This window comes from Bipolaris oryzae, assembly GCF_000523455.1.
Source record: "Bipolaris oryzae ATCC 44560 unplaced genomic scaffold scaffold_7, whole genome shotgun sequence".
NCBI classification, from domain to species: domain Eukaryota; kingdom Fungi; phylum Ascomycota; class Dothideomycetes; order Pleosporales; family Pleosporaceae; genus Bipolaris; species Bipolaris oryzae.
This window is the reverse complement of record NW_006911283.1, coordinates 87,171-112,539: the sequence shown is the minus strand read 5'-3', so window position 1 is coordinate 112,539 and position 25,369 is coordinate 87,171. Positions and strand designations below refer to the sequence as shown.

At 50.7% G+C, this 25,369-nt stretch overlaps 11 protein-coding genes across 11 annotated transcripts; 5 read left to right on the top strand and 6 right to left on the bottom strand.

The window, feature by feature from the left end:
* Positions 1 to 589: 589 nt before the first annotated feature.
* COCMIDRAFT_22270 (Glucooligosaccharide oxidase) lies at positions 590 to 2,153 on the top strand (the record flags this gene model as incomplete). Its single annotated transcript, XM_007685074.1, has 2 exons — positions 590 to 1,843; positions 1,899 to 2,153. 2 exons carry the CDS (start codon positions 590 to 592, stop codon positions 2,151 to 2,153), a joined length of 1,509 nt encoding a protein of 502 aa, XP_007683264.1.
* A 1,800-nt stretch (positions 2,154 to 3,953) lies between these two features.
* COCMIDRAFT_32495 (uncharacterized protein) lies at positions 3,954 to 6,342 on the top strand (the record flags this gene model as incomplete). The annotated part of the gene is made up of 4 exons (XM_007685094.1): positions 3,954 to 4,485; positions 4,598 to 5,280; positions 5,360 to 6,182; positions 6,224 to 6,342. The coding sequence occupies 4 exons, from the start codon at positions 3,954 to 3,956 to the stop codon at positions 6,340 to 6,342; spliced, it is 2,157 nt and encodes a 718-aa protein (XP_007683284.1).
* Positions 6,343 to 6,934: 592 nt separating this feature from the next.
* Positions 6,935 to 8,780, bottom strand: COCMIDRAFT_32494 (uncharacterized protein; the record flags this gene model as incomplete). The annotated part of the gene is made up of 4 exons (XM_007685093.1): positions 6,935 to 8,416; positions 8,470 to 8,513; positions 8,564 to 8,636; positions 8,694 to 8,780. 4 exons carry the CDS (start codon positions 8,778 to 8,780, stop codon positions 6,935 to 6,937), a joined length of 1,686 nt encoding a protein of 561 aa, XP_007683283.1.
* A 293-nt stretch (positions 8,781 to 9,073) lies between these two features.
* On the top strand, positions 9,074 to 10,120 carry COCMIDRAFT_32493 (uncharacterized protein; the record flags this gene model as incomplete). Its single annotated transcript, XM_007685092.1, has 1 exon — positions 9,074 to 10,120. The coding sequence occupies one exon, from the start codon at positions 9,074 to 9,076 to the stop codon at positions 10,118 to 10,120; it is 1,047 nt and encodes a 348-aa protein (XP_007683282.1).
* Positions 10,121 to 11,516: 1,396 nt separating this feature from the next.
* COCMIDRAFT_32492 (uncharacterized protein) lies at positions 11,517 to 12,722 on the bottom strand (the record flags this gene model as incomplete). Its single annotated transcript, XM_007685091.1, has 1 exon — positions 11,517 to 12,722. One exon carries the CDS (start codon positions 12,720 to 12,722, stop codon positions 11,517 to 11,519), a length of 1,206 nt encoding a protein of 401 aa, XP_007683281.1.
* A 559-nt stretch (positions 12,723 to 13,281) lies between these two features.
* On the top strand, positions 13,282 to 14,427 carry COCMIDRAFT_82667 (uncharacterized protein; the record flags this gene model as incomplete). Its single annotated transcript, XM_007685122.1, has 1 exon — positions 13,282 to 14,427. One exon carries the CDS (start codon positions 13,282 to 13,284, stop codon positions 14,425 to 14,427), a length of 1,146 nt encoding a protein of 381 aa, XP_007683312.1.
* A 987-nt stretch (positions 14,428 to 15,414) lies between these two features.
* On the bottom strand, positions 15,415 to 16,218 carry COCMIDRAFT_32490 (uncharacterized protein; the record flags this gene model as incomplete). The annotated part of the gene is made up of 1 exon (XM_007685090.1): positions 15,415 to 16,218. One exon carries the CDS (start codon positions 16,216 to 16,218, stop codon positions 15,415 to 15,417), a length of 804 nt encoding a protein of 267 aa, XP_007683280.1.
* A 214-nt stretch (positions 16,219 to 16,432) lies between these two features.
* Positions 16,433 to 18,061, bottom strand: COCMIDRAFT_82775 (uncharacterized protein; the record flags this gene model as incomplete). Its single annotated transcript, XM_007685121.1, has 3 exons — positions 16,433 to 16,818; positions 16,877 to 17,801; positions 17,855 to 18,061. The coding sequence occupies 3 exons, from the start codon at positions 18,059 to 18,061 to the stop codon at positions 16,433 to 16,435; spliced, it is 1,518 nt and encodes a 505-aa protein (XP_007683311.1).
* A 1,335-nt stretch (positions 18,062 to 19,396) lies between these two features.
* On the top strand, positions 19,397 to 19,805 carry COCMIDRAFT_32488 (uncharacterized protein; the record flags this gene model as incomplete). Its single annotated transcript, XM_007685089.1, has 3 exons — positions 19,397 to 19,415; positions 19,507 to 19,599; positions 19,708 to 19,805. The coding sequence occupies 3 exons, from the start codon at positions 19,397 to 19,399 to the stop codon at positions 19,803 to 19,805; spliced, it is 210 nt and encodes a 69-aa protein (XP_007683279.1).
* Positions 19,806 to 21,329: 1,524 nt separating this feature from the next.
* On the bottom strand, positions 21,330 to 21,575 carry COCMIDRAFT_1115 (uncharacterized protein; the record flags this gene model as incomplete). Its single annotated transcript, XM_007685052.1, has 2 exons — positions 21,330 to 21,430; positions 21,482 to 21,575. 2 exons carry the CDS (start codon positions 21,573 to 21,575, stop codon positions 21,330 to 21,332), a joined length of 195 nt encoding a protein of 64 aa, XP_007683242.1.
* Positions 21,576 to 23,485: 1,910 nt separating this feature from the next.
* COCMIDRAFT_82585 (uncharacterized protein) lies at positions 23,486 to 25,204 on the bottom strand (the record flags this gene model as incomplete). The annotated part of the gene is made up of 2 exons (XM_007685120.1): positions 23,486 to 25,000; positions 25,046 to 25,204. 2 exons carry the CDS (start codon positions 25,202 to 25,204, stop codon positions 23,486 to 23,488), a joined length of 1,674 nt encoding a protein of 557 aa, XP_007683310.1.
* Positions 25,205 to 25,369: the final 165 nt, after the last annotated feature.

The following is a 25,369-nucleotide window of genomic DNA, read 5'->3' as shown; positions in this document are numbered from 1 at the left end:
ACCTTTGAGCAGGCTTTCACGGACTGCCTTTGGGCACCAAATTCGGTCCAGGGAATGCCGTCTGGCCTTGGCGCCCGTTCCGTATTGCGGTCAATCATTATTTGCCGATACTAGTGCTGACCATATGGAGATCATCCTTGTTATGAAAATATATGGTTGTAATGAGTAAGACTGGCGTGCACTTGTGAACGTTACTCGTAGGGACATAGGCATGGGAAACAGAAGCCGGGAGAATGAAATGAAGGTAAACTTTCGGTACGATTTGATCGTCTGCCATAAGTCTTACTTGCATTATGAAGGCTGTGCGCGAAAGTGCACGCGTTTACACCCTTGTTCTTTAATTTTTGCCTCATGTTTGCCGTCTACATCCGTCCTTGTGACCAGACGCTGTGGTAATACGTGTGATTTCGCAGCCATTCATTACCCCCATTCTTGTCACTCTTTTTTGTCACTAGTTCTTCAGCTGCTCTTTCTAGAGTTCTAGTTGCCATTCATTTCAAAAATTGTGTGCAGACTTTCATGTACGTACTCCACTTAATATCACTTAGAGAGAGCCAACAACTCACCATACATTAAGATAATATAAACCATGGGCAATACCGTGAGTGCTGCCCAGACGGGAATCTCTACAGTTACCGGGGGCTCTGCAGGTATTGCAGGTTCCGCAATCCACCAATGTCTCATCAGGGCCGTAGGCGACAACAATGTCGCCTTCAAAGGCGACCCCCTCTACCAAGTCAATGATGTCAAGCCATACAATCTCGATATCCAGATCACTCCCACCGCAGTCACTTACCCGAGCACTGCTGATCAAGTTGCTGCAATTGTCAAATGCGCTGCTGAGTGCAATCTTCCTGTACAATCGCGCAGCGGCGGTCATTCCTTTGGCAACTACGGTATTGGAGGAAGGGACGGTGCTGTTGTCGTCGATTTGAAGCACTTTCAGAAGTTCTCTATCGATAAATCTACCTGGCAAGCTACTGTTGGCAGCGGAACCCGCCTTGGTGACCTCACCAAGCGACTCGGCGAGAATGGTGGCCGTGCCATGGCTTATGGAACATGCCCACAAGTCGGTACCGGAGGACACTCACTTGTCGGCGGACTTGGACCAGCTTCTCGCATGTGGGGTGCTCTTCTCGACCACGTTCAGGAGATCGAGGTCGTTCTAGCCAACTCAACTATCGTGCGTGTTTCGGATAAACAACACCCGGATCTCTTCTTCGCCATGAAGGGAGCCGGCGCCAGCTTTGGTATCGCCACTGAATTCAAGTTTCGCACCCAAGCAGCACCCCCCAACGCTGTAATTTACTCTTACACTTTCCAAGGTGGCTCGACGCAATCAAAGGCAGATCTTTTCAAGAGGTGGCAGAAGTTGGTCTCCGATCCTCATCTTTCGAGAAAATTTGCCAGCCAGTACATCATTGCTGGACCTATTGGCGCCGTCATCACTGGTACCTATTTCGGTACCCAGGCAGAGTACGACAGTTTGAACATCTCTTCCCGTCTTCAAACAAGACAAAGCAATAGCTCCGTTGAGATGAAGGATTGGCTCGGTGCTGTCGGTCACTGGTCGGAGCAGGTCGCATTGCAAATTGTTGGCAACATCCCAGCTCACTTCTATGCCAAATCCCTTGCCTATACACAGAAAGATCTCATGTCAGATGCTACGGTTGACAAGGTCTTCAAGTATATTGACACGGCAGACAAGGGCGGTGCGCTTTTTTTTATGATCTGGGATCTTGCGGGTGGTGCTATCAACGACATTGCGAAAGATGCAACAGCATATGGACACCGCGATGCGCTGTTCTTCCACCAAGCATATGCCGTCAACCTACTGGGCAGGGTAAGTTCATCCCACACCGTTTCATACTATAGACAGATTTTCTAACAGCATGCAGCTCAATGACACAAGTCGCGCCTATCTCAACGGTATTAACGACGTCGTCATCAACTCGCGAGCAGACCGCGATCAAGGCGTATACGCTGGCTATGTCGACCCCGCACTGGGTCCCAACAGTGCAACCTATTACTGGGACGGCAATGTGAACAAGCTGCAATACATCAAGGCTTTAGTGGACCCGCGCAACGTCTTCCGAAACCCGCAGAGTGTTCTGCCAGCGGGTAGATCGGCCAAGCGAAGGGCGATTGTATAAATGTCTCGGATGGAAACTTGGGGGCTTGGTAGGAAGTTGGGTTTTACAAGCTAGGATCACGGTTTTACTCTTCTACACGCATACTTCTAATGACTATTATACATGAATATATTTTTCCAAGAAACCATACCCGATACATGCAAGGCCAACGTCGTACAACATATACGTATCGCCTCTTATCTCCTTGGCGCCGACAGGCTGCTCTTCAGCTGAAAGTAATCACTGGGCATAAAAACGCATCGTGCTATTGAACATCATCCATCAACCCAAAATCAAACCACTCGTCACTCGCTCAGTAGCGCTTTCTCTTTTCTCTCTGCTTTGTGTCTACCTAACCCTTCCTCACAATGGCTTCACCATACCCACCCACCCCTCAAATCTATCCCCAATAACCGTACCAATCAATCCCCTACCCAAGTTCAGATCCCCAGTGGAAGCCACACTAGCAAATGAACAACACCGCTCAGTCGATCCCCACTCAAAACGCGCAAATACCCGTCGGAGAGGCAGAAAAACAGGATGAACCGTGTTGTTGTGCGCGTCGAGGTTGCTTCTGGAGCTGGTTCTGTTACAGGAAGATACGTGCGGATTGTTGTCCGTCGTGTTGTTTTGTGTGTTGTTGAAGGGAGTGGGGGAAGGTGCAGGATACGTTTGCTTAGGGCGGATTACTACTTTGAGATGGGGGAGGACCGGAGATGCTACGCAGCGGATGAAGGTGTAGGATTTGTTTTATCTTTGGAATTAGGGTATGTTTTGCGATTGCTTTATTGTGTGATCGTGGTGCTTGGCGAGAAAATGGCATGTTACACGGGCATTAGCGTCTATTTAGCATTGTTTAGGGGGCATAGCAGTTGGGCGATTTTGGAAGATGATCAGTCGGTTTTGGAGCTGGAGGAAAGAGTATCTTGTTTTTTGTATCATTGATGCTTGGAAGGCTTGTGAAAAATCGCATGTCGATGCTATAGCTTCAAAATACCCTCCTTTCCACCCCAGGCAACGTACATCTGGGTGATATGACGACTGAGAGAGATGGTTGCTGGAAGAGAAAGGATAGAGTGTTAGTTTTTGTGTCATATCTTAAACCAAACCACTCTAACAGTTAAAAAAATCATGACAAATCATGGATGTACCAAGTTGCGACATATAATACGCAAAGGGATGAGATTCAGCGTAAAGAGGTCTCATAGATGTTGATTTTTTGCAAGCGCTCTCTATAGCGACGTAAAACATTCAGATATCTGTACTAGCTTGCAACACTTCCTTTTTTATCGACGAAAGCACGTGTTAGAGTTATCTTGTTGGTATTGCACAAGCATTCAAGGCGTGAATTTTTTTTTAAAAAAAATGAAGCAAACCAACCGCATTCTGAATGCCGATGTTTGAAAGGAAACGATCCAGAGTCTTGAAATTTCCGATTTTGTATACAAAGGTTCACAGCGGCGAAGGCCAGTACCGTGAAACTTGTGTTCTTGTACAGTGGCGAAAATGCGTCGTCGTCCGTGCGGGCACAACCTAAACCTGAGGAAATTTCGGTCAACCCCTTGCATTAACCTCTTGCATTGGTCCGCCATCATCTGCACGGACAATACTAGCAAAGCCAATAGTCGATTTGGCCTTGATCGAGAAAACATGACTTAAAGGCCGACTCTGAGTAATTGGCCTGTGAGATTTGGGCTTCCTTGATGCGGCGGTACGTCCCTTGCGGACTCTTTACTATCCAATAAGAACGCAGTCCGCTAAGGAACTCATGTTACTCACTTATTGCAGTTTTTGATAATATAATCCTCTCGAAAGTCCCAAATGATCTTCAAAGGAAGTCGGCCATCTGTACCTTTGAGGCGCTGCCTTCCTTACAGGCTTCCTGACTGTTCCTATTCCACACCATGGCATCTTCAGGGATTTCACAACAAAAGGCAGGTCAAGTCTGCCCCAGATTGCAGTAGTACACAACGGAGGCTTCTATGGGGTAGCAGTGAGCCGCCACAACACTTCGGACCAAAATCCCGGATGCCGGATCTCTTCGAGAGGAAAGATGAAATGTGTTTGAGACTTGCAACTCAGCAATTAGAATGGCACGGGCTCCCCCCATCAGAACACCACGATATGTTAGAGGCAGTAGCAAGGGTCGGACGCATCGAAGGGTGCATTCAGTACACCTTCAGAAACAAAATGTTATGCGTGGAAGCATTGAAGGTCACGTCATCGAATTACCCTCTATTTTTCAAAGGGATGATTCATAAAGTCAAACGCAACAATCGCTTAGCATTGCTAGGTGATCGAGTACTCAGCATGGTTTTGTGCGAAATATGGTATAGTACCGGAAATTCACCAGGTGTGTTTAACGCGCAGCTCATATAATTCACACTGACACTCCTGATAGCTCATTGTAGGCGATCTTCTACCAACGTTATGTGAGACAATATCTAAGCTTACCTATCCTATAGATACGAAGATCAATGACGCGATAGCAACATCATCTGCGCTTTACGAGAGAGCCCGCAAACTTCGTATAGACAGAGAAATCCTAATTGGCGAAGGGATGTATATTCCATCGATCAGGCATATCGCCGAGAGCTTGGAAGCCATACTCGGCGCTGTCTACGTGGATTCTGATCACAACCTCGAAACAGTAAAGCAGGTTATCAAATATGTCGAGCTCGATAAACATGAATCCTTGAAGGCACAGCCCGAAGCACATCTTGACCAAGCGGATGGGGAAAAGCAACATATGGTATTTCGGGAGGAAGAGTTACCGTTCGAGGAAAGGATCAGATCTTTAGAGCACGAGGCAGAAGTACTTCAGAAGGATCTTTGGGATGCCGAATCCTCCATCACAGGTGTGTCAGGGGCGAAGCCCAACATCAGCCCCGAAGCGCAGGTTGCTATCCGCAGAGAGGCTGCAAAGCTGTCAATCAATGCAAGGCAGTTATGGAAAGAAATTGGTCAAGTTCCTGCTTCTGTTGCTTGCAGTTCAGTCAAAATACATATCAAGAGAAGGGCAAGAGCTATGATCCAAACGGCAGTAGCGCTGCAAAGTGGGGTGGGCCACTCTGATGGAACTGTGGAAGAGCAGTCGACTGAGGAGCCTGCTATTGGCGCGACGACCACTGATGAGTTTGGTTCAATCGTAAGTGCATATGAAGCAGTTTCGAAGCCAACCAACTGCTGAATACTCGAGATTATTTCAGTATACATTAGCTAACAAGGTGCTTTCGAAGAACGAGAACCTACCACCTGACGAGCCTGTAGAAGATGGCACTCCAGAAACAACGGAAAAGCAGCCAGATTCACTGACCTGCCTCTTTCCGAATGAAAACAGCACAGATTGTACACCAAAGTTGGCTATCTCAGCTTCACAAAAATCACCGGTAATACCAGCTTATTCGGTACTGCCGAAAGATAGCAATATTACTATCATAGCTCTCATAGCCGAGTTAAACGAAATTCTGAGGCAACATGACACACAAAAAATGAGTGGTATAGGAATGCCATCCGATAGAGAACTCTGTCTCAAGTTTGTCGCATGGAAGAACGCATTGAACAAAACAAACAGTCGCGAGCGCCGAGGCAAATCAACCAATACTCTGGCCGTGTACGAAGAAATGTTACAAAAATCTCTAAGAAGAAGGGTAATCAAGGAACGTAAATGCTTGGCTGGTTTTCAGAAAAAGGTTCTGGTACGAAAAATCAGGCGAGTGGAATCTCTAGAAGTTGAAAAACCTACGGCTTCAACACCTGCAAAAGAAGAAATCAACCTTGCAAAAGAGCAAGACCAAAATCAGGGCCAAGGACAAAAACAAGAAAAGAAAAGATTGGCGCCTGCTCACCATAGACATCAGAAGGAAATTGGGGATTTTTTGGAGAGCGTAAAGCATCCAGAGCAAACTGAGGAGAGCATCGAGGATATAGAGCGAACCATCAGCGATATGCATGCTGCCGCATGGGAAACAACCAACAAAACTGCAGAACAGGCTCCACAGCGTGTGTCATTGAAGCCCTCCCATAGCCCTTCAATGGGTCCTGGAATCCGTGCCCGATTTCGGAGGCCTGCGTCACCATTCCGAGGGAAGACAGCATCAACCCCCCCGAACGGATGTGGAGCATTCAGAAACCAGGAAAAACTTCAATTCGGTTTCGGCCCTATCCTTCTCCGTACAAATCGACGTCTAGAGATCGTGCAGGTTGGTGAGCGTGGGATCTAAGTTATGGTGGAGTTATGGAAGAGAGGTCAGGGTGGTCTTCGCTATTCTTAGTTCATACATTTTCAAGGTGCTTCAGTCGTGTGTACGTTTCACTTGTGATGGGCATCATGTATTGTTTCCATTATCCCCTTTTCTGTATGTGGAGTGCGTGTATGTATTAGGGCTTTTACGAACACAATAATGAGGATTTGGGACTTTGTATAACATACATATTAGTACACTTTTTGCAATTGCCAGTCGGCATTTCAGTGCCCAGAATCGCTTATTGATAAGCGGCATCTTATTAATACCCTCTTTTTCGCATACACAGAGCTGTTGCGGAGGCACGCAATGAGTATCATTAACATCACTAGTGCCTTGCTCCCCAACTCCCACCGCCGAGCAGCACCCTCGGACCCGGGTGTCGATCAGGCCCCGAGACCGGGTACTGTAGATCAGATTGGCACCAGGGTTAGCTATGACCTCAGATCGTCGATCTCGTATCACATCAGAGCCATTTATCTCAAACACCTCTTGGAAAGAAGATACATATAGACCACACATACTCATACAAACTATACATTTTCCATACCCCCCGTTTTACAGCTGCTCCAACAACCCAACAACCTCATCCCTAAGCTCCTCCACCCCAACATTCCTCACAACTCCCAACCTCCTACATTGCACCTCCACCTCCCTGCTCTCCTTCCAGCGCTTCCCCAGCACAACAACAACGGGATACCCAATCAAATCCGCATCCTTCATTTTCCAACCTAGGTTCTTGCCAGAGCGATCATCTAGCACTACGTCCACCGCCCCCTCCCCGGCTCGTCCAGCCAACTTGTCGTAAACATCGTGAATGTCTTTCTCCTCTGCTGCCGGGGAGCTCAGCACAACGACTTCGTAGGGAGCGATGGCGCGGGGCCAATTCAGTCCTTTGGCGTCAGATAGGAGTGATGCCACAGCGCCGATTATACGCGAGACGCCGATGCCGTGGCAGCCCATTTGTATGGGGGAGGAGAGGGATTGGTCGGGAAGCGCGACAACGGCGTTCAGGGGGGCACTGTAGCGTGTGCCGAGGTGGAAGGTGTGGCCTATTTCTATGGCTTTTTGGACATCAAGTTTGCCTTGGGTGCAGCGGGGGCAGGAGTCGCCGGGTTTGGTGATGGTGAGGTCGATTTTTGAGGAGTTAGAGGGTAGAGAGCAGTCGTGTAGATCGATTGTGTTGGTGGCTTTGGGGAGGAGGGTGGAGAGGGTTGATGATTCGATTCCGGTGTCCATGTCTAGGTCTGCGGGCAATGCTTTTTTCACGGCGTGGAAGTTGATGAATGTAGGGGCCGTGTCCCAGGATCCTGTGTCGCTCACTTCTAAATCGGATGGCCGTGGGATATGGATGTTGATTGCCGTCTTTTTGTCTGTGCTTATGCCTGTGAATGTGATCGCATCTTTGGTATTTGGCGTACTATCAGTCTTCTTCTCTACAAGCTCCTCATTTGCGACATAGTCGCACGAGTCACAAGACCATACGTTGTCCTCGCCTTTTGGTGACACAAAATGATACTCATGACTTAGTTTGCCTCCCATGTTTCCAGAGTCGGCATCTGCGACCAGGTAAGGAATCTTGAGTTCGTTGAAGAGGTTTTTGTATGCCTCTCTGACAGATTCGTAAGTCTTCAGAGCGGCTTCCGTCGAATGGTCGAATGTGTACAAATCCTTCATCATGAACTCTTTTGCTCGAAGTAATCCTTGTCTCGGCCGTCGTTCATCACGGTACTTGCGGCCTATCTGATACAGCCTCAATGGCAAATCCTTGTATGAATGTATCATACTGGCAACAAGAGATGTGATTTCTTCTTCATGGGTCGGAGAAAGTAAGAACCCAGATTCTTTCCTGTCTTTGATGCGAAGGAGTTCCGAGTTTACGGAATACCGGCCAGATTGCCGCCATAATGTTTCAGTGGTAATAGTAGAGAGTGAAAGTTTCGAGGCGCCTATAGAGCCCATATGCTTGTCTATAAGTGCCTCAAGTTTGTTTTGCACACGTAAACCTAGTGGTAGAAGATGGAAGACTCCTGAATGTGCCTACATGTGATAAGTTGGGGTTTGGTGATGGGGCGCGGGATGGCGGGATGTACCTGGCGAAGAAAGCCGCTGCGTATGAGCAACGAATGCGACTCATCTTATTATCTTGTCAATGGATGTTTGGATAAGATACGGAAGCGTGCTTGCCTTGCTCCCCATCTTGTGGTGCGATTCCGCCAGTTGGTGCCCAGAATTTGGATAGTCGATTTCTCGAATCGGTCTGGCGAAATGATCAGTTTGAACATATGTGAACCCTATGATACGCAAAATATCCTACAGCTATGTATCTAGTGTTTCGGCCGCTCTGAATTAGAGTTCTCGATACTCGGGGTTGCCGTAGAGTTTTCCACATTTGAGTCGCCATGCCCGCACCGCTGAGGAATTAGCCTAAGTGAAGGTGTAACAGAAATTGAAAATTCCTCGGTATGACTTTAGACACTAGAAGTACAGTAAGTTTGAATGTACTTCAAAGACAACCTGCGACTGCTATGAGCCGCCGTCGTGAGATGCCAAGCACGGACCACCTCCGAACCTGAAGGCATGGAAATATTTGGACAAACAACTCGACGTCCATTGCGACACGACCACAGCCCATGTAAGTACTGAGCCCCGCCTATAGAGACAATATCTACCCCGACAAACATTAACAATACCAGAATGCCTCCACGGATACGTATACGGCCACGGGCCCTCTGCGCCTGCACCTCACGCCCCAACCACATCACCTCTCTTTCCGCAATCGCAACCTACGCCTCGGTTGCCGCAGCCTCAGCAACTACCCCCGCCCCGCCAATCCAGCAGACATACAAAGCCACAGCGCCAGTGCTACGGTACCCGCCCACTCAGCCACCCTCTCACAAGCCGCCAGAGGTCCGCAAGACACAATTGCACCGACAATACCAATCGCTACTCAAGTCGTCACCCTTGATCCTAATTTTCCAACACAACAATGTCAAGGCTGTGGAATGGATGAGCATACGACGGGAGCTCGCCATTGCGCTGAGGAAGCTAGATGCGCAGCGAGCAGCCAATGGCAAGGAAACGCTGGCCGACGAAATCAAGATGCAAGTCGTACAAACCAACATCTTCGCAAGCGCATTGAGGGTCGTTGAGTTCTTCCACCCAGAGGAAGCCACTCTGGACCACGCACAGCATCCCACCGACCCCCGCACAGCGACCAGCGCGCAGATACCGCAAACCAGCAACCAAGCCGACGACGAGCGCTTCACACACGGCCTGTCAAGACGAGCCCACGAGATTGCAAACAATCGTAAACTAAAGCTAGAACTGGAACCTCTCCTCGCCGGCCCCATCGCCGTTGTAGCCTTCCCCGCCGTAACACCCGAATATCTGAAAGCGGTCCTCTCCATCCTCTCCCCCTCCAAACCCGACTTCCCCTCCCCAAGCCGCAAGGCAAACCCAGACTACTACGAGCCCGCAGTGCAGGCTGGATTGCAGAAGCTAATGCTGCTGGGCGCACGAGTCGAGGGCAAGGTGTTTGATGTCGAGGGTGCCAAGTGGGTTGGCGGTATCGGCGGTGGCCTTGACGGTCTCAGGGCACAGCTGGTCCACATGCTGCAGGGTATTGGGGGTAGTCTCACCAATGCGCTTGAGGGCGCGAGTAAGAGTCTCTACTTTACTGTTGAGGCGAGACGGATGGACATGGAGGAAAAGCAGAAGGGGCCCGAGGAGAAGAAGGAGTAGCGTAGCACTTTTACGCTGTACATGTATGCTTGGTCCGAAATGTAGGAATACTTTTTTTGTACAGAACGGACGTTTTGAATCGCATCTACATTTGCTATTGCGTGAACATTTTGTTTAGGAATCGTTCTCGTAACGTTCATATCACATGTACTACTTTTTTTTCACTAGTCATCTTGCTGCTGCTGCTGCACCACACACGCGTGACGGGTACCTGAATCTTGTACCGCATTCATCTTTCCTTTTCCCTTTTGTTCCCGTCGCATTCCGCTCCGCAAGAAAAAAAAACAAAGAAAGAACTGTTTTCCCAAGAAGAAAAGAAGAATAAAGCGAACAATGTGACTGGTCCTTTGGAAACCCACAGCATCCATGCAAGCAGAACATACCAAGCCCGCTTCAAACACGTTGAGGTTTTGTTTTTCCCTCTCTTTCCTTTACTCTTCATTCTTTTCACGGGTTTTAAGATGAACAGATCTTTTTTTTTTACTTTAGTTTGATATCATTTTTCTAAAAACTAGGATATAAGGAAAGGCACATTAGAACAAAACAAACAGTTGTTTGTTTAATTTGCTTTGCCGTGACATTTCCCAAGGGTATCATGAGGGTATGGAAAAAAAGGTTGTGTTACTTTCCCCTTTTTTTCCTTTTCCCAAAATATGCACAATGTCGAAGTAGGTTATTTGGTGGTGTTGTGGGTGTAAAAAACCGCCCCTTTGGCTTGTCCTGCGTCGGAGGAAAGGAAAAAAACCCTGAATAGGTGGTTTTGCCGGGGGTAGGTGGGTAAGGAAAGCGGAAAACAGTGAGCGGGAGGGAGGGAAATAAAAGGGGGTAAGAAGGGGAAATGATGAAGCAGTTTCCCTCACCCCTGTCTCCCTTCCCGCTGATAAAACAAAAAGCTTTCCCATACGTACACACTCTCGCACACACGCACGCGCACGCGTAGCAAACAAAAAGACACAAAAAGCAAGCAAAAAGGAAGACCAAACTAGACTCAAAGTCGACATCCTGGCGCCCCAATCTGGTTCTCCCCCTCCCATGTATGAAATGTAAAGTAGGTATCGGAATATCATGATCGTCATACCGTTTGCTTCGCCTCGTTCGATCGATCGTTTTTTCGCTGCGCATTATGCCAATAGGAAATGGTGGGTTGTTGTTGTTGTGATGTTTGGTTGTTATTGTTGGTGTATAGGGGTGCTGGTACCGGTGTTGGTGATAGTGATGATGATGATGATGATGATGTGAATGATAGACGGTTTCTCCCGCCTGCTGCACAACCCTCGATATCACCCCTGCTGCTTTCGTAAACCCGAAATTTTCCTGTAAAACGCCGATTATGGAGAGAGCCGGAAACCCCCGATGCTGTGTAAACTGATGAGTGCGAAAGAAAATGTCGACGCTACTATCGTCGTGCGCCGCCTACTTCCACCGAATGTGACGTTCGCTCGAATTGCAGCTTCCGCCTCTTATTCGCCAGGCTCCCTCCTGGTGTGTCTTCGCCTCCGGTTGAGTCTGCATAGTCGTCTCCAAATCCTTCGCCGTATCCTTGGAATGCAGCGTCGGTATATGCACGCTTCGATCCTGATCGTTCTGGCCTGACTAGACCCCTATTAATGTGATTATTGGGTGTTGGCGCAGACGATGTGTATGGTGTCGTTCGCTGTGGTGGTGCATCCTGAGATTTTGGCTTGACTGTGTCGTCAGTGCCCAGATATGCCTTGTACTTGGCAGCATCTGCGTTGGGAAGAGGTCCAGGACCCATGCCTGCAAACGCGCCGTCGAGCAATTGGCTGAAATCCGGGGTGAGACCTGTGCCGTCTGGCGTCAGGGCGGTTTTGTCGGCCTCTCGGTTCTGGACGTGGTTGGGCAACCAAATCTCTTCTGGGAGCATCAACAGATCGCGAAAAACGCCATCCATTTTTGTTGCTTTTGGCTTGCCGGCAATCTGCATCTGCTTGATGTGACCCTCGTAGGACTTGCGAAGCTTGTTAATCTTCTCGCCTGTTACCGGGTCATTGCGGGCTACGGAGCTGGCGAGTGGCTCGAGCCTGTACAGACGGATCAGATTTTGCGAGGCGTGCGGCCTCGACTTTTCGACCCGGTCTGTGTTAAGTTTGAATAATTGGGAGCCGCTGATTCCTTGGGCTGCCTTGAGTCGGCCATCGGGCGTGTAGGGTGACTGGGCTTGCCGGTTGTGGTTGGACAGCCTGTGATAGCGCGAACGAAGAGTTTCATCGTCTGCACTCTCTTCCATCGTCGCATCGCCGTCGCTATCTACATTGGCGCTGGACAAGAAGCCGGCAGTGCTCGCCGGGGTGGGAAAGGGGTGCAGGCTGGATGCCGATGCGGCCGACTGGGAAAGCGAGTGGGCCATGGGGACTGAGGATTGCGGGGAGCGGTCCGACGACGTCGTGGTGTTTGTCGTGGAAAAGCCTCCATTGGATTGCGAATTCATCGAGGAGTAAGGTGGTGAGGTGGGTGTGCGCGGATGGGGGAGCGTCTTTGTCGTCTGGCCGCTCGCCTTGGCAGCGACGTCAAAGGGCGGGCTGGCGGGTGAGAATCTTCCGATCGAGTCCAGGCGTTGGCGTTTGGCGCTGTGATCCGACATAGAGGCCGCTTCACGGGGGTCGGGCGTGGAACGAGGGCTCGGCAGCGCAGGCGGGCGGCAGAGAGGGTGCGCGGGTGAAGGAGAGCGAGAGTGAAGGCGGGAGGTCGGGCTGGTTGAAAGCGCTTGGCGGCCTCTGCGCGGGTCGACCGCGGCAGCAAGGGAGGGCGCTCTACTCAGTAAAGCGCATGCGAGGGCGGGGACGGCAGCGATGGGCGAGGGATGGCGGCGATGTGCAGGGCGTGATGGAGCTCGGGGTGTTGGCGGTGGTGGTGGCGGTGGGTCAAGGAGGGTCGTTGGTCGGCGGGAGATGTGAAGATGCGAAGGAGACGATGGGGTGCACCGGCGGTTTGGGCTGAGCGCTGCGCTGTGAACAGTCACGTGACCGCCCACGCCCGGTTCACGCGGCCGCGATCCAAAACCGCGTCCAGGTGCTAGGGTGTGTCACCCTCCCATCGCCCGTTTGCGAAACACTTGGATCCAGGCACAGGCACAGGCTTACAACTCCATGTCGCGGCTGTAGCTGCTGCTGCTGCTTGCACTTGTGTGCTGCTCTTCCAACATGCACGACAATCAGCCGCGTGCTCAAGGCTCTGGCCCGGCCCCCCCAGCAAATGCACATGCTGCTGCGCAAACCTCCCGCCCCGGGGCTGCCAATCCGCCCGCGCCTAGCAACGTGCCCAAGATCCAGCAGCCGAAGCCCCAGGCACTGCCCTCACGATCTGCGCCCAGCTCCATCTTGGTCTCGCCCCGCCAAAAGGGCAATCCCATCCTGAACAATGTGCGCGCCGTTGCCTGGGAGTATTCCGACATCGCCCCCGACTATGTCGTCGGCGCCACTACATGTGCCCTGTTCCTGTCCCTAAAGTACCACCGCCTGCATCCCGAGTACATCTACAACCGCATCCGTGATCTCAAGGGCCAGTACACGCTGCGCATCCTGCTGACCATGGTCGACATTGAAAACCATGAAGACCCCCTGCGAGAGCTGTCAAAGACGTCGCTGGTCAACAACGTCACCGTCATGCTGTGCTGGAGCGCCCAAGAGGCCGGCCGCTATCTCGAGCTCTTCAAGACGTTTGAGAATGCAGCCCCGACCAGTATCCGCGCTCAGCAGGCAGGCTCCTACGCTGAGAACATGGTCGACTTCATCACTGTGCCCCGCAGCATCAACAGAACAGACGCTGTAGGTCTAGTCTCCAACTTTGGAAGCATCCGCACTGCAATCAACGCTGCTCCAGAGGAAATCGGCTTGATTGCTGGCTGGGGTGACAAGAAAGTCCAGCGATGGTGCAATGCCGTCCGAGAACCGTTTAGGGTGCACAAGGCTGCAAGGCGGGGCGGCCTTGTCCAGCAAGCCAACGATCCACCAACCATGACAGAAGGTGAGGGCCAGGCACAAAGTGTGGCGGTTGCTGGTGACACAGCACGTCAACGGGTCGACGACGCCGTACCTCTTGCAAGGGAGCTGGAGAGATCTGCTCCTTTTGCAACGTCTGCATCGGATGCCGACAAGCGGCCTGATCACCGTCTTGCCGAAGATATAAATGAAGACGACGAGCAGGCAATGCGCGAGCTAGAGATGGGTCAGGTTTCAAAGGCCAACCAGGCCCAACCAGCAGTGGCAACGCCAGCGAAGAGAAAAGAACCTGATGATGATATGAGCGAGGGCGTGATGGCAGCGTTGAACAAGTTAAGGAAACAGTAAACCAGGCTACAACTTAATATATAGCACGAGACGAGAACGTTATAAAATCCAAGCATCCACACAGTATGCGAGCCTTGGACTAATGCAGATACATCTGACGTGCATCTCTTCTGCCTTGTAAAGGCGGGTCGCGGCTATCACATCCATGGTCATGAGCGTTTATATCCAGTGGAGATGGGTCCGGGGTATCCGGATCCACGGATGTGGGCTCTTGAGTCAGGGATGGGCTGTAAATGCCTCTTTCCTGGCCCAAAGCCTAGTAGTGCATGGCTAGACCTAGTTTACCGCATCCACACCCCTATATGTGCAGTAAACATTTATGCTGTCTTTATCTTGTTGTTTTTTTTCTTGCCATGTTTCTGCTAGCGTCTTTAGCGTAGTACTAACTCGAATGCATACTATCTTGATCGGTTGTAAAGAGTCTTGAATAGGATGGCGCAGCACAACCAGAAGAGAGCTGTCAAAAACAGCAAGTGCTAAACTTCAAGAAAACAGCATTTTCATTCTGTCATATACTACCAAGAGAAACTCAACATCCCAGTATCCTATTGTCCTAACATGTGGGGCTTGAACTGTGGATCACTCTTTGGAAGTCCAACCGAACTATCCTACAATCACTAGCATAAACTCTAGAAAACATACAGAGCATATTGCCCACCATGTAATCGGCATACTAACGCATTATTTCTGTTGGAAAGAAATCTCTTGACTCTGGGGTTTATCTATCATCATGAATCATATTTACGAATCCCAAATCGCTTTTGAACGTCTCAACATCAGTATTGAAGCTATAGATACCATTCAACTCTTGTGACGGATGGAAATTCAAACTTTGTACGTGCATTCAACAACTTAGCAGACTGTTCACTATACTGGGACATTACATATTGCGAGTAACACTACTTACCCCTCGGTCAACGAGGTACATGGTTAGCACAACAACAGAAAAAATATACACGGCCCACCATATTTAATCCAGCTCGTCTCTTACTCCAGCTTCTCATGAGACGCTCCAGAACTCTCCACCTCTCCATCCCATGTTGTATCCGTCTCAACACAGGCACTTCCCTCTTCTTCTTCTTCTTCTTCTTCTTCTTCTTCTTCTTCTTCTTCTTCTTCTTCCCCCTCCTCATCTCCATCCCCACCCTCTTCCCCCCTACACCACACCCCCCTCTCCACCTCCCCAAACCCCAGATCAACCAACGAAACCTCTCTCCTTCCCTCCCCTTCATCCCTACCCACCCAATTCCAATCCACCCTCCCCACCTCCGCCTCACTATCCTTAATCCGCTGTAGCCTCAACACATCCCACCCCCGCGCCCCTACTGCACAGTAATCTTCCATTCTGTCGTCTCTGTGGTGTACTCGTGCCGCGGGTGGCTGTGGCAGGTGAGACAGGATGTCTTCGGAGGAGAAGGAGCAGCAGGAGTAGGGGCAGGAAGAGGGGGAGAAGAAGAAACGCCTGTTGGGGATGCGGAGGGGGCGGGTGGAGGTGGGGTTCCAGTATGAGTTTATGTGGTGGGTGGCGGTGTCGCTGCCGTTGGGGATTAGGGAAGAGGAGATGGTTATGGCTGATGAGCATTTGCTGAGGGGAGAGGGTGGTTTGTTTTGAGTTGCGGGGTTGATGATGATGGCGATGGGCTCGATGATGGCAACTGTGGGTTTGACGATAGTGGGTGGTTTGATAATGGCAGTTGTAGGTTTGATGGTCGTAGTTGTGGTGGACGTTTTGACTGGTGGTCGGTATGGTTTGAGTAGTAGGCTAGGGAAACAGTAGAAGATGAATGCCATCTTTTGGAGTTGTTCATTACATAGTTTACTTTAGACACCCTTTCATATATATATATATATATATATAGTAGATTAGTTTCGTAAACCACGTTGAAAATTAAGTGTCATGACAGCTAGAACCATGGTTTGGCTGCAAAAAGGTCGTAATGCAGCATGGCAGATTGGCTACACTCTGGTACGAGAGTATCCGTCCACGAATTCCACATCACCCGTATCAAACCCTCTCAACCTTATCCGTCGCCCCCTTCTCCCTCACACTCTCACCACCCACGCTCTCTCCCCTTTGCTCCCCTTTCTCAATTGCAGCACCCTCCGTCACGTGGTTCTTTCCGCCAAACAGAGCATCCATCTCCTCTAGACTAACCTGCTTCGTCTCTGGAACAAAAAACCACGTAAAAGCCGCAAGCAGGATGTTGATAGCAGCAAACATGTAGAAGGCGTAAAACCCTTCATTTTTGAGGAAAATGGGGAAGAACTGCTGGACAATGGAGTTGACGACGTTTTGGGTTTGCGAACACATGCCTACGGCTTGCGCGCGTACGTTCATGGAGAAGATTTCCGCCGTGAAGATCCAGACGGTTGCGCCCCAGGAGGGTTTGTCTGTTGTATGTCGTTAGCGTGAGCTGGGGTTTGAAGGGAAGGTGAAGAAGAAACTTACAGAAAAAGGCGAACAGGAACATGATAAAGACGATGGATATGCCGACGGGCTGCGACTTTGCGCCATTGGGGAGTGAGGATGTTTGAGTTTCGACGGTCGCGGCGATCAACATGCATAGGCCCATGCCGATGCCGCCGACGATGAAGAGAAACTTGCGGCCGAAGCGGTCGACGGTCCATGTTGCGTTGAGAGTGAAGAGAATGCTGAAGGTGGCGTTGAGCGCGTTGATGAGCGAGATTGTGTCGGCGCTTTCGAAAACCTTCTTGTAAATGATTGAACTGTAGGTGTTGAGAGTGCCTTGACCGGTGATTTGCTGGCCGCCGTTTATAATCATGGCAATGTACATGCGTTTCCTGATTGACTTGTCTTTCCAGAGAGCAGAATATCCGGAGGAGATAGCTTCGGCTTCGAATTCAATGGCCTCTCGGATAGTCGTGATTTCGACTTCGACCTCCTCTTCGGTGTCGCGGATACGACGGAGCGACTGACGAGCTTTCTCGTAGTCACGACTCTTCTGCACGTACCAGCGAGGCGACTCTGGTATGAAGAAGACTTGAGACAGAATGACGATGGGAACGAGCATCTGGAAGATGACAACAATCTTCCAGTCCCACTCACCAAGCTTCTTCGGATTCTTGGATGTGCCGAAGCTGATCCAGTAGGCGATGAAAGAGCCAACCGAGTAGAACATTTGCCAGAAAGACATGATCTTGCCTCGAATCTCAGACGGGCATACTTCGGAAATAAAGATGGATCCAGCTGTGAGCGCAAGACCTTGCCCGATACCGATGAGGACGCGACCGACGATGAAGACACCAATTTGACCACGGGGCGCGAATGTTTGCATCAACGTTGCGATAATAACACATATCGCGCCAGCAGCCATACCCGCTCTTCGACCAGCAAAATCTGCAAGAGGACCACCCTATATACAACGTTAGTATACTTGATGTTATTCCTCCCTCAATAATGACTCACCATGAAGAATCCTGCTACAACAGCTCCGACGGTATAGGAGGTGTTAATGGCCCCAATGATATTAGGCCCCGGCTTATTGAAATAAGCCTTCCAATGATCGGAATTCTGAAGCGCGTTGAAAACAGATGCATCGTAACCGTACAGAACCATGCATGATGCTGCAACAAGTGAGATGTACCAGTTGTACGCTCTCGTTGCGGAAACCATCTTGACGTTGACTCTTTGGATCTACCTCTCGAAACACCGATACAAACAAAGCAATCAAAAAGGGTGTGTCCGGCTCGAATTCCGCAGAGTATACAGCGGTTGATCCGTGGAGCTCAGGACTGGAGAGCAAACAGGGGAGACTGGGTTGGCCATATATACATACATGGCACGTTCGTATCTGCCCATAGGGGAATAGCTATCATTGAATATAGCAAGGCCCATATAACCCCATGGGCTCGGAACGCTAATACCAACATACCTAATCTTCGTAGTCTGCCGCTACTCCGGGAACCCCATATCACCACGAATCATCTCGCTTGGAAAGCTCCAACAACTTGCTCTAGTGCCAAAAAGCGTCTACGCTCAGCACCTTCAACCCCATCATACCGTATTTAGTGAATCCTGGGGGAACCTCGAGGCTCGATGGTTTGCTCGTAATAAGGAGACGCTATCCACTTTGGTGGATTGGGGTGTCATCGCAGGTGATTTTCCACGAATAGGCACTATGTGACAAAGCGTTGAAGCGCCGTTGTTTTCGGGGGTTTGCAGCTCGGGTTAGAGCCGACAGAGCGATCAGTGCTTGCTCTAACCTCGGAGTGGTCAAGATTGTCGGCTGCTTAGTCGCAAATGAGTAGTAGTTGCTTCACCGCAAGCAGGCCAAGCCCAGACTCAAGGAAATTACAGCTGCGGGAAGCTTTTGGCTCCAGGCTGGGCTGTCTTATTTTCACGTCAACAGAACTTCGGGTTTGCCAGCATGGTGCTTGTCAGTGTCTGAGTGTAGCGCCCCTTAAGCGTTACCATCTCGGTTGTTGCAAAGTCGCTCGATGGAATCATAGACGTGACAATAGGGCTGAATTGTAAAAGTTCCATGATTCATGCCAGAGGGTATGGCTTGATAGCCAGCGGTGGAGCCGTGTGGGCTGGCGTGATGGAGCGCGCTGACCCCCGTGCTGAAACCAGCAAGTGCCAATACATACGTCGCCTATTGGTCCTCGGAGAGATCAAAGGAACACGAGCACAGTTACACATATAGGATTGAGTGGCTGGTTGAATACACGTATTGCGCAACATGTTGTAGTCTACCCAAGATATGTACTAGCAACCACTAAAGTCGGTCAGCGCTAAGATGGATTCATCCCAGGTAGATAGTAAAATCACGTGATGATGAGCCACGAAACGGTGGCGGTGCAGACCATCCCACTTTTCCTAGGCTTCGAGACCGAGACCCTTTCTCACCGCCCGCAACCAACCCTCGTTTTCCACGCCTCCAGTGAATACTTTCCACTCCAACCTTTCGCCCCAAAAACCTATCTCGTAACACAACCCACACTCAAAATGCCTTCAGGACAAGGAGGTGCGTAAACACTATAGCCTCTGCGCACAAACGATGCGGGGTCAAGCAAACGACGTTATATTTCCCGCACAAGGCTAACGCGGCAACTCAGCGGGCACCAACCCCATTCACAACAAGAAGCCCAAGAAGAAGGCTGCCGAGCTCGACGAGGACGACATTGCATACAAGAACAAGCTCGCTGCCGGTACGTTTCCCACCACTCATCCCCTTCCACCCGGGCTTTCGCTTTCTGAAGCGCCACCACCACACGCACAAACCAGCCTATGGACAAGTTGACTGACAATATACACAGACAAGAAGGCGCGCGAGGAACTTGCCAAGACCGTCGGAAAGGGCAAGGGTCCCCTTAACACGGGATCCCAGGGCATCAAGAAGTCTGGCAAGAAATAAGCGCTGGACTCGAACCTGACGAGCGAGAAGACGGACGATATGGGCATGACGATTTGATATGAGATACCACGGACTAAGAGCCGCTTGTTGGCGAGGGCGGGTTGATATACACGACCATAAATGCATGGGATAAGCCACCAGTGTCTCTTTTGTGACTTAAAGGGCCATGTTTGGTTGAACTGCACGACTGCCGTTTCTGTCGTGACGGCATGCGGCCGCACTGGGACGCTAATGTTGGTTTCCGCTAGACGTGGTCGGATCCAGTGTTGAGAAGACATTTTGTGCAGACTAGTCCTCGATCAATCAAGTCGGTTACATTATTCCCTACGCTATTCTTGCGACACGTCTTAGTTCCAACGACGTCTTTAAGTATTTAGACTCAACCGGTGATTTTATACCCCAAGTTTTCTTAACCACCCCATTTTTCCTTCCTCTTCTCCATCTTCCAATAATCTGCCCCTCCCATGCAACACTCCAATATACACCTCTTTCTTCCAGCAGGTCGAGATCTCTTCCAGCAGCAAGCATACACTATTCGCGCCTTATTTATGCGCCTGTATATGCGAATACCTAGGGAGACACCAAGTGGTTTGCCTATTGGCAGCTACGAGCCAGTGTTCCAAGGCCAAGGCGAGAAGACAATATATTATCTTCACTAGGAAGGTAGTGAATCGTCGATGAGATAGGATACAAGTGTCAGTGGGGTAGTAGAGTGATGAGGATTGTCAGGCCGACTTGGCCATCATCATGACGAGTCATGGTGTTGCATAGATAGCTAAAAAAGGTTGAATAGTACTACGGCATGTTCCTGTGGAAAGTGGGTTTGTTGGACCTACAGTGCACCTAGGTGTACTACATGTCAGTGATGTCAGTGCAGGCAGTGGCACATTAACAACAACAACAACAACACCATCACAGCGAGGCGCAAACCGATACGCCGGTTGAAATTATTGGAGTAGAGAGTAAAATAAATAATATTCGATACATGTTTCTAAGCATGTACGTATATTGTCAGAATCATAAAACTTTTAACCTCTTCATCTGTCCAGAGAGGAAAAATAAGAGGTGCGAAAGAAAAAAAATCCCCCGTCTCAATTTCCTTTCCTCGGCACCGTCCTTCCTATTGACTTTCCCTAATCAGGACAACGATGCTTAGCCGAGTACACTAATTACCAGGCTTCTCTCCTTCTCTCTCTCTCTCTTTTTCAGATAAGGAAAGTTGCCTCAATTGGAGCGGGGTTGAAGGATGTAGTACAGGTGGGGCAAGGTAGCCGACATTGCGGGAGTGGGCGGGATTGATGACGTTTCCCGGACATTTAATGCTGGCTAGAGCCAACAGGGGGGAGGAGAGATGACGAGGCCATGGTACGTCAGGTGTGCGACTAGTATTTCTCTTCCAACACTTGGTCGAGATCATGTGGCGCATACAGAATCGGCATGGTGGTATAACCATTGTTGGTTGCATGATGGGTTGTGTGAAGGGCAGGCGTTGATGCAAAGGGGAACGCATTAGGCTGTGCTCACTCATGTTGAGCGACGACCTTTTTTGCCGCCGATGGTGAAGGCCCGTTTGATTTTGCTTTCGGTGGTAGGCGAGGTTGGCATCATGGCGGCAGAGGTGCTTCCTGAGCGGCGAGGTTCCGAACTTCCTGATGATTGGGATGAAGACCTCTTACGGCGTTCCTCTGCGAGGATGTCGTCCAGGGAAACGTTAAGGTGTGGGTGGCTGATGGAGACCTCTTCGAGGTTCTCGACGAAGCGGGATGCCATTGTAGTAGTGGTGGGAATTGGTGGTTGGATAGTATAGTGGTATGTGTGGGTAGTTGTGAAGAAGGGTAGCGTGTATGTGTGTGGGGGGGAGGCGTGTGGATCTATATAGGTCTACTTGAATGGTATAGACTTGGATTGATAATAAGATCCACCTCCCAAAGGAAACAGGGTCCACGCGTTTACCACTAAGGAACGAGGGGGGGAGGACGTTCCAGAATCCAGGGTGGCGTTGTCTGGGATTGATTGACCAAGATGGTAAGTAGGAACGAGGAACGGAAATGAAGTGTGGCAGCGGAGGGATATGACGAGCGAATGGGTGAAAGGGTGGTAAGACGAATTGAGCCGAGGAGCAGGGACAAAGGCACGATATGCAAGGGCAGCGAAAGGTTTTTAAGGTCACCCAGGGCGCGAGTGAAATAAGATGAGCAGGTGGGCACCGGCTGTAGAGCGAAAGTGTGTGTGTGTGTGTAACGGCAGGGGTCGGGGATTCAGGGTCTTGCCGATCGCGATGGTCTCGATGCATAATAACGGCGGGGCTAACGACTGGGAATGACGTGCCGGCGTGTTCTGGACGGCCTGTCGACGGGCGAGCCAACTGGCATTAGAGCGGGCGTAACCGCGTCCAACCAACCTGTGTGTCACTGACTATTGCCGGCGACGAAGGCGCTGAAAATAGCAATCTCGCCAGAAATACGGCGTTTGTGAGGGTTGCCCAAGCCATCTGGATGCGCCATAGACCACACACGTCGTCTCGGCAGCCGTGGGCAGCACCACAAGTCGCCTCGTCGCCTCCTGTTGCCTGGCGGTGTGCACCCAACAGCGATAAGCCCTGGAGCCTCTTGAGCAGCACGCGCAATCCTTTTGCCACAAGTTCGTCCTCCAGCTGTCCTTTCTGTGCGGTGCAGGTGTAGTGTGCAATATCGAGTCCGACTAAACGAGCAGCAAGAAGGCTAATCTGTGAGCAAGTGCGTGCAGATCAATACGATCCCCAGGCAGCGTACGAAACAAGCCCGAGGCCAAAAAGTGTATTCCGATCGAAGCGCGCGTTGGTGGTGTTGTAATCCTCGCCTGCCCGCAGACGGCATTCCGCATGTCGTGTCGTGTATCCGTCTAGCCCCGCTGCGGGCGGTGGGCACACTGGGCACACACCACTGGGCACGAGGGCAAGGACATGGCTATCTGTGTGTCTTCCCCGGTCTGTGACGTAGGACGAGGGCGCAACCCAATATCACAGCCACCGTCTTATTATTAATTATCGTCGTCCGGAAGCGGCCTGATACGCGCAACGACTTCGGATCCTGTTGCCGGCGAACGGCTGCAAAAAGGCCAATCGCTTTTTTTCTTCTTCAGCGACGGAAGTTTGCACCGGCTGCGGTCCCGCAAACCGTCACCTCTTCTACATCATCGTGCAGGGACTGCCGTCAAACCGTCGTGCGCTTAGACCCTGATGCACCTCTGACTCTGCCTCGGACTCTGTAACAACCGTTAGTCTCCAGACTTTTGCGCCATCCATCACGTCAACTGCCTCCCATAGGGCCAGTGTTTGCATCTCACCACGCCCACTACCTTACGCTAGCCCCATCCGTCCATGAATATACTCTGCTTTCAGCTAGTCTCTGGGGCATTCAATATAACCATCAATGTACATCATCATCATGAGCATGTGCTCCCCTGTGCCTGCCTGCGACTCTGGTCGCTAAAATCGCTAATGCGGGGACTGCATATGCCGGTGCTGCTCACGCTGACCACGAGATACAAATCCCCACAAAGCTATACAAGGCCTGGCAAAATACCAACCTCCTCATGCGCTGCCAGCTCAGCCCTCGTCTGCTTCTGCAGCGCAGAGCAGCCCAATCTGCCATCACGTGGAGCCGGATTCATCTGTCTTCTGTCTGGCACCTGGTCATTCATCACCACCCTCCCCGACCACGTCCGCCTCTTCCGCCCCGTCCACGCCCTCCATGCCCTTGGCCGCGCCCACCGCCTCTCTTTCCCCAGCCGCCTCTGCCCCCACCTCGACCTCCCCCTCGGTTTGCCCGCTGCTGTTCCGGCCTTGGTCCGCATGATGCTAACTGTGCCCGCTCTTCCTCCGACGCATGAAACACGTTTGGAATCTGCACTAGATCGCAAAATCCTTGGGTGTGCGGGTTGGTGTACTCACTCGGTTGCTCTTGCACATGAATGCCCAATGCTGCATCATACGTAGGCGCCGTTTGCGCAAAATCTTCCGGCACCATCATCTTGTTGGCCTTGACTATGTTCTCCTCAACCCACTCCATTTCCTTCTCGATAAGTGGGCGGTAGAAAGCATCTCCTTTGTCTCGAGGTATTTGGAAATGCGGGTCGCCAATCTGCACATGATCAGCAAACACGCGGGTGATAGCTAGCCATTCCTTGTCATATTGCAACCCCAACGGACGCTGTATCTCGCCAGGCGCGTGTGGCTCAATCTCCAGTAGCTGTAAGAAGTTCCGTTTAGGCAAACACTTGTCCAGTGCAAGAAATTTGGTAGTCTTATTCGTGATGTCCTTGGGGAAGGGTAACGTCGGTGCGGGCTCGAGTTTCGGACGCGAAAAAGATTCCGGCAAGAGACTTCGAATGTCCTGCGGTATCTCGGACTCACTTTCGGTCGTCGTAGGCTTGCCTTTCTCCTTGTCCTCCACGGCGGGTGCGGCGGGAGCTTCGTCTTCATCCATGTCAAGGTCGATTTCGGCCTCATTTTTTGGTGCTGACACATCCGCATCTGTCACATCGAGATCAATCTCACTTGCGTTCACTACTGCTGCAGGCGCACCTTCTGTATGGTTGCTTTGCTCTGTGTTGTTCGAAATGTCCACGTGCTCCCATATAGCAGGAAACTTGGCATGCATGTGAGCACTAAACCAGTGAGGTGGTCGTAAGCGTTCCAAAACTGTTTTGGCAGCGACACTTCCCAAGGTACCGTCTTTTGCCTCTTGTTCAAAGTCGGGCTTCCATTTGAAAAGTTGTCGGAAGTTGCCTTTCCATTCCATGCCCCGTGGCCAGTCGTGGCTCAGTCCGATATCAACTTGCGTTCGTACTTGGAGAAGCTTGCGCACTTCAAGCTCCCGAACATGATAGATACTCTTCACCTCGTCGTTGTTATAAGGCAGGCGTTCGTAGTGAGGCTTCTTGTAGTTGTAACCTTTCCAGATACCGGACAGACCAGCGATACGCAGCGGACCTAGTCGTATCACATTGGCTGCACCCATGTAGTATATCTTTGGTGCAGCCCACCCGCCATAGAAGAGCTCCCACATGTAATTGCTCGCTTCGTGATTGCCCCCAATGAATATGGTGAGATATGGGGCGAGGCGTGCACCTGAGTAGTACTCATGGAAGTCGTGCATGGCGTAGTATTTCGAAGGCATTGATACTGCCTTGAGATCTGAGGCATTTCGAACAGCCTACAAAGTCGGTTACTGTAAGAGTACTGTGAGAAATATACGTACCTGAAAGTCTCCACCGATGATCAGAAGATCCACGTCAGGCCAGCCCTTGATCTCGCATGATTTCGCGACTGATGCATAGATCTCATGCAGCACTCCGTGACCGCAACCCTCGACTGCTATCCGCAGCCCATGCTGTTCGATTAATTCAGGCGCTGCCATGATTGGCGTCTCGAAGCAGCAGGTTTCAGTGAGCCTGCAACCGAAATACTGACTGAAGGTTTGTGTAGTACATAGGCGCAAACAGTCGCGGTCTAGGCTAACAACAAACACTCCAATCCAGAAAGTTGTCAAGCGAGAGGGGACCTGCAGCTGCTAGCGTCGGAG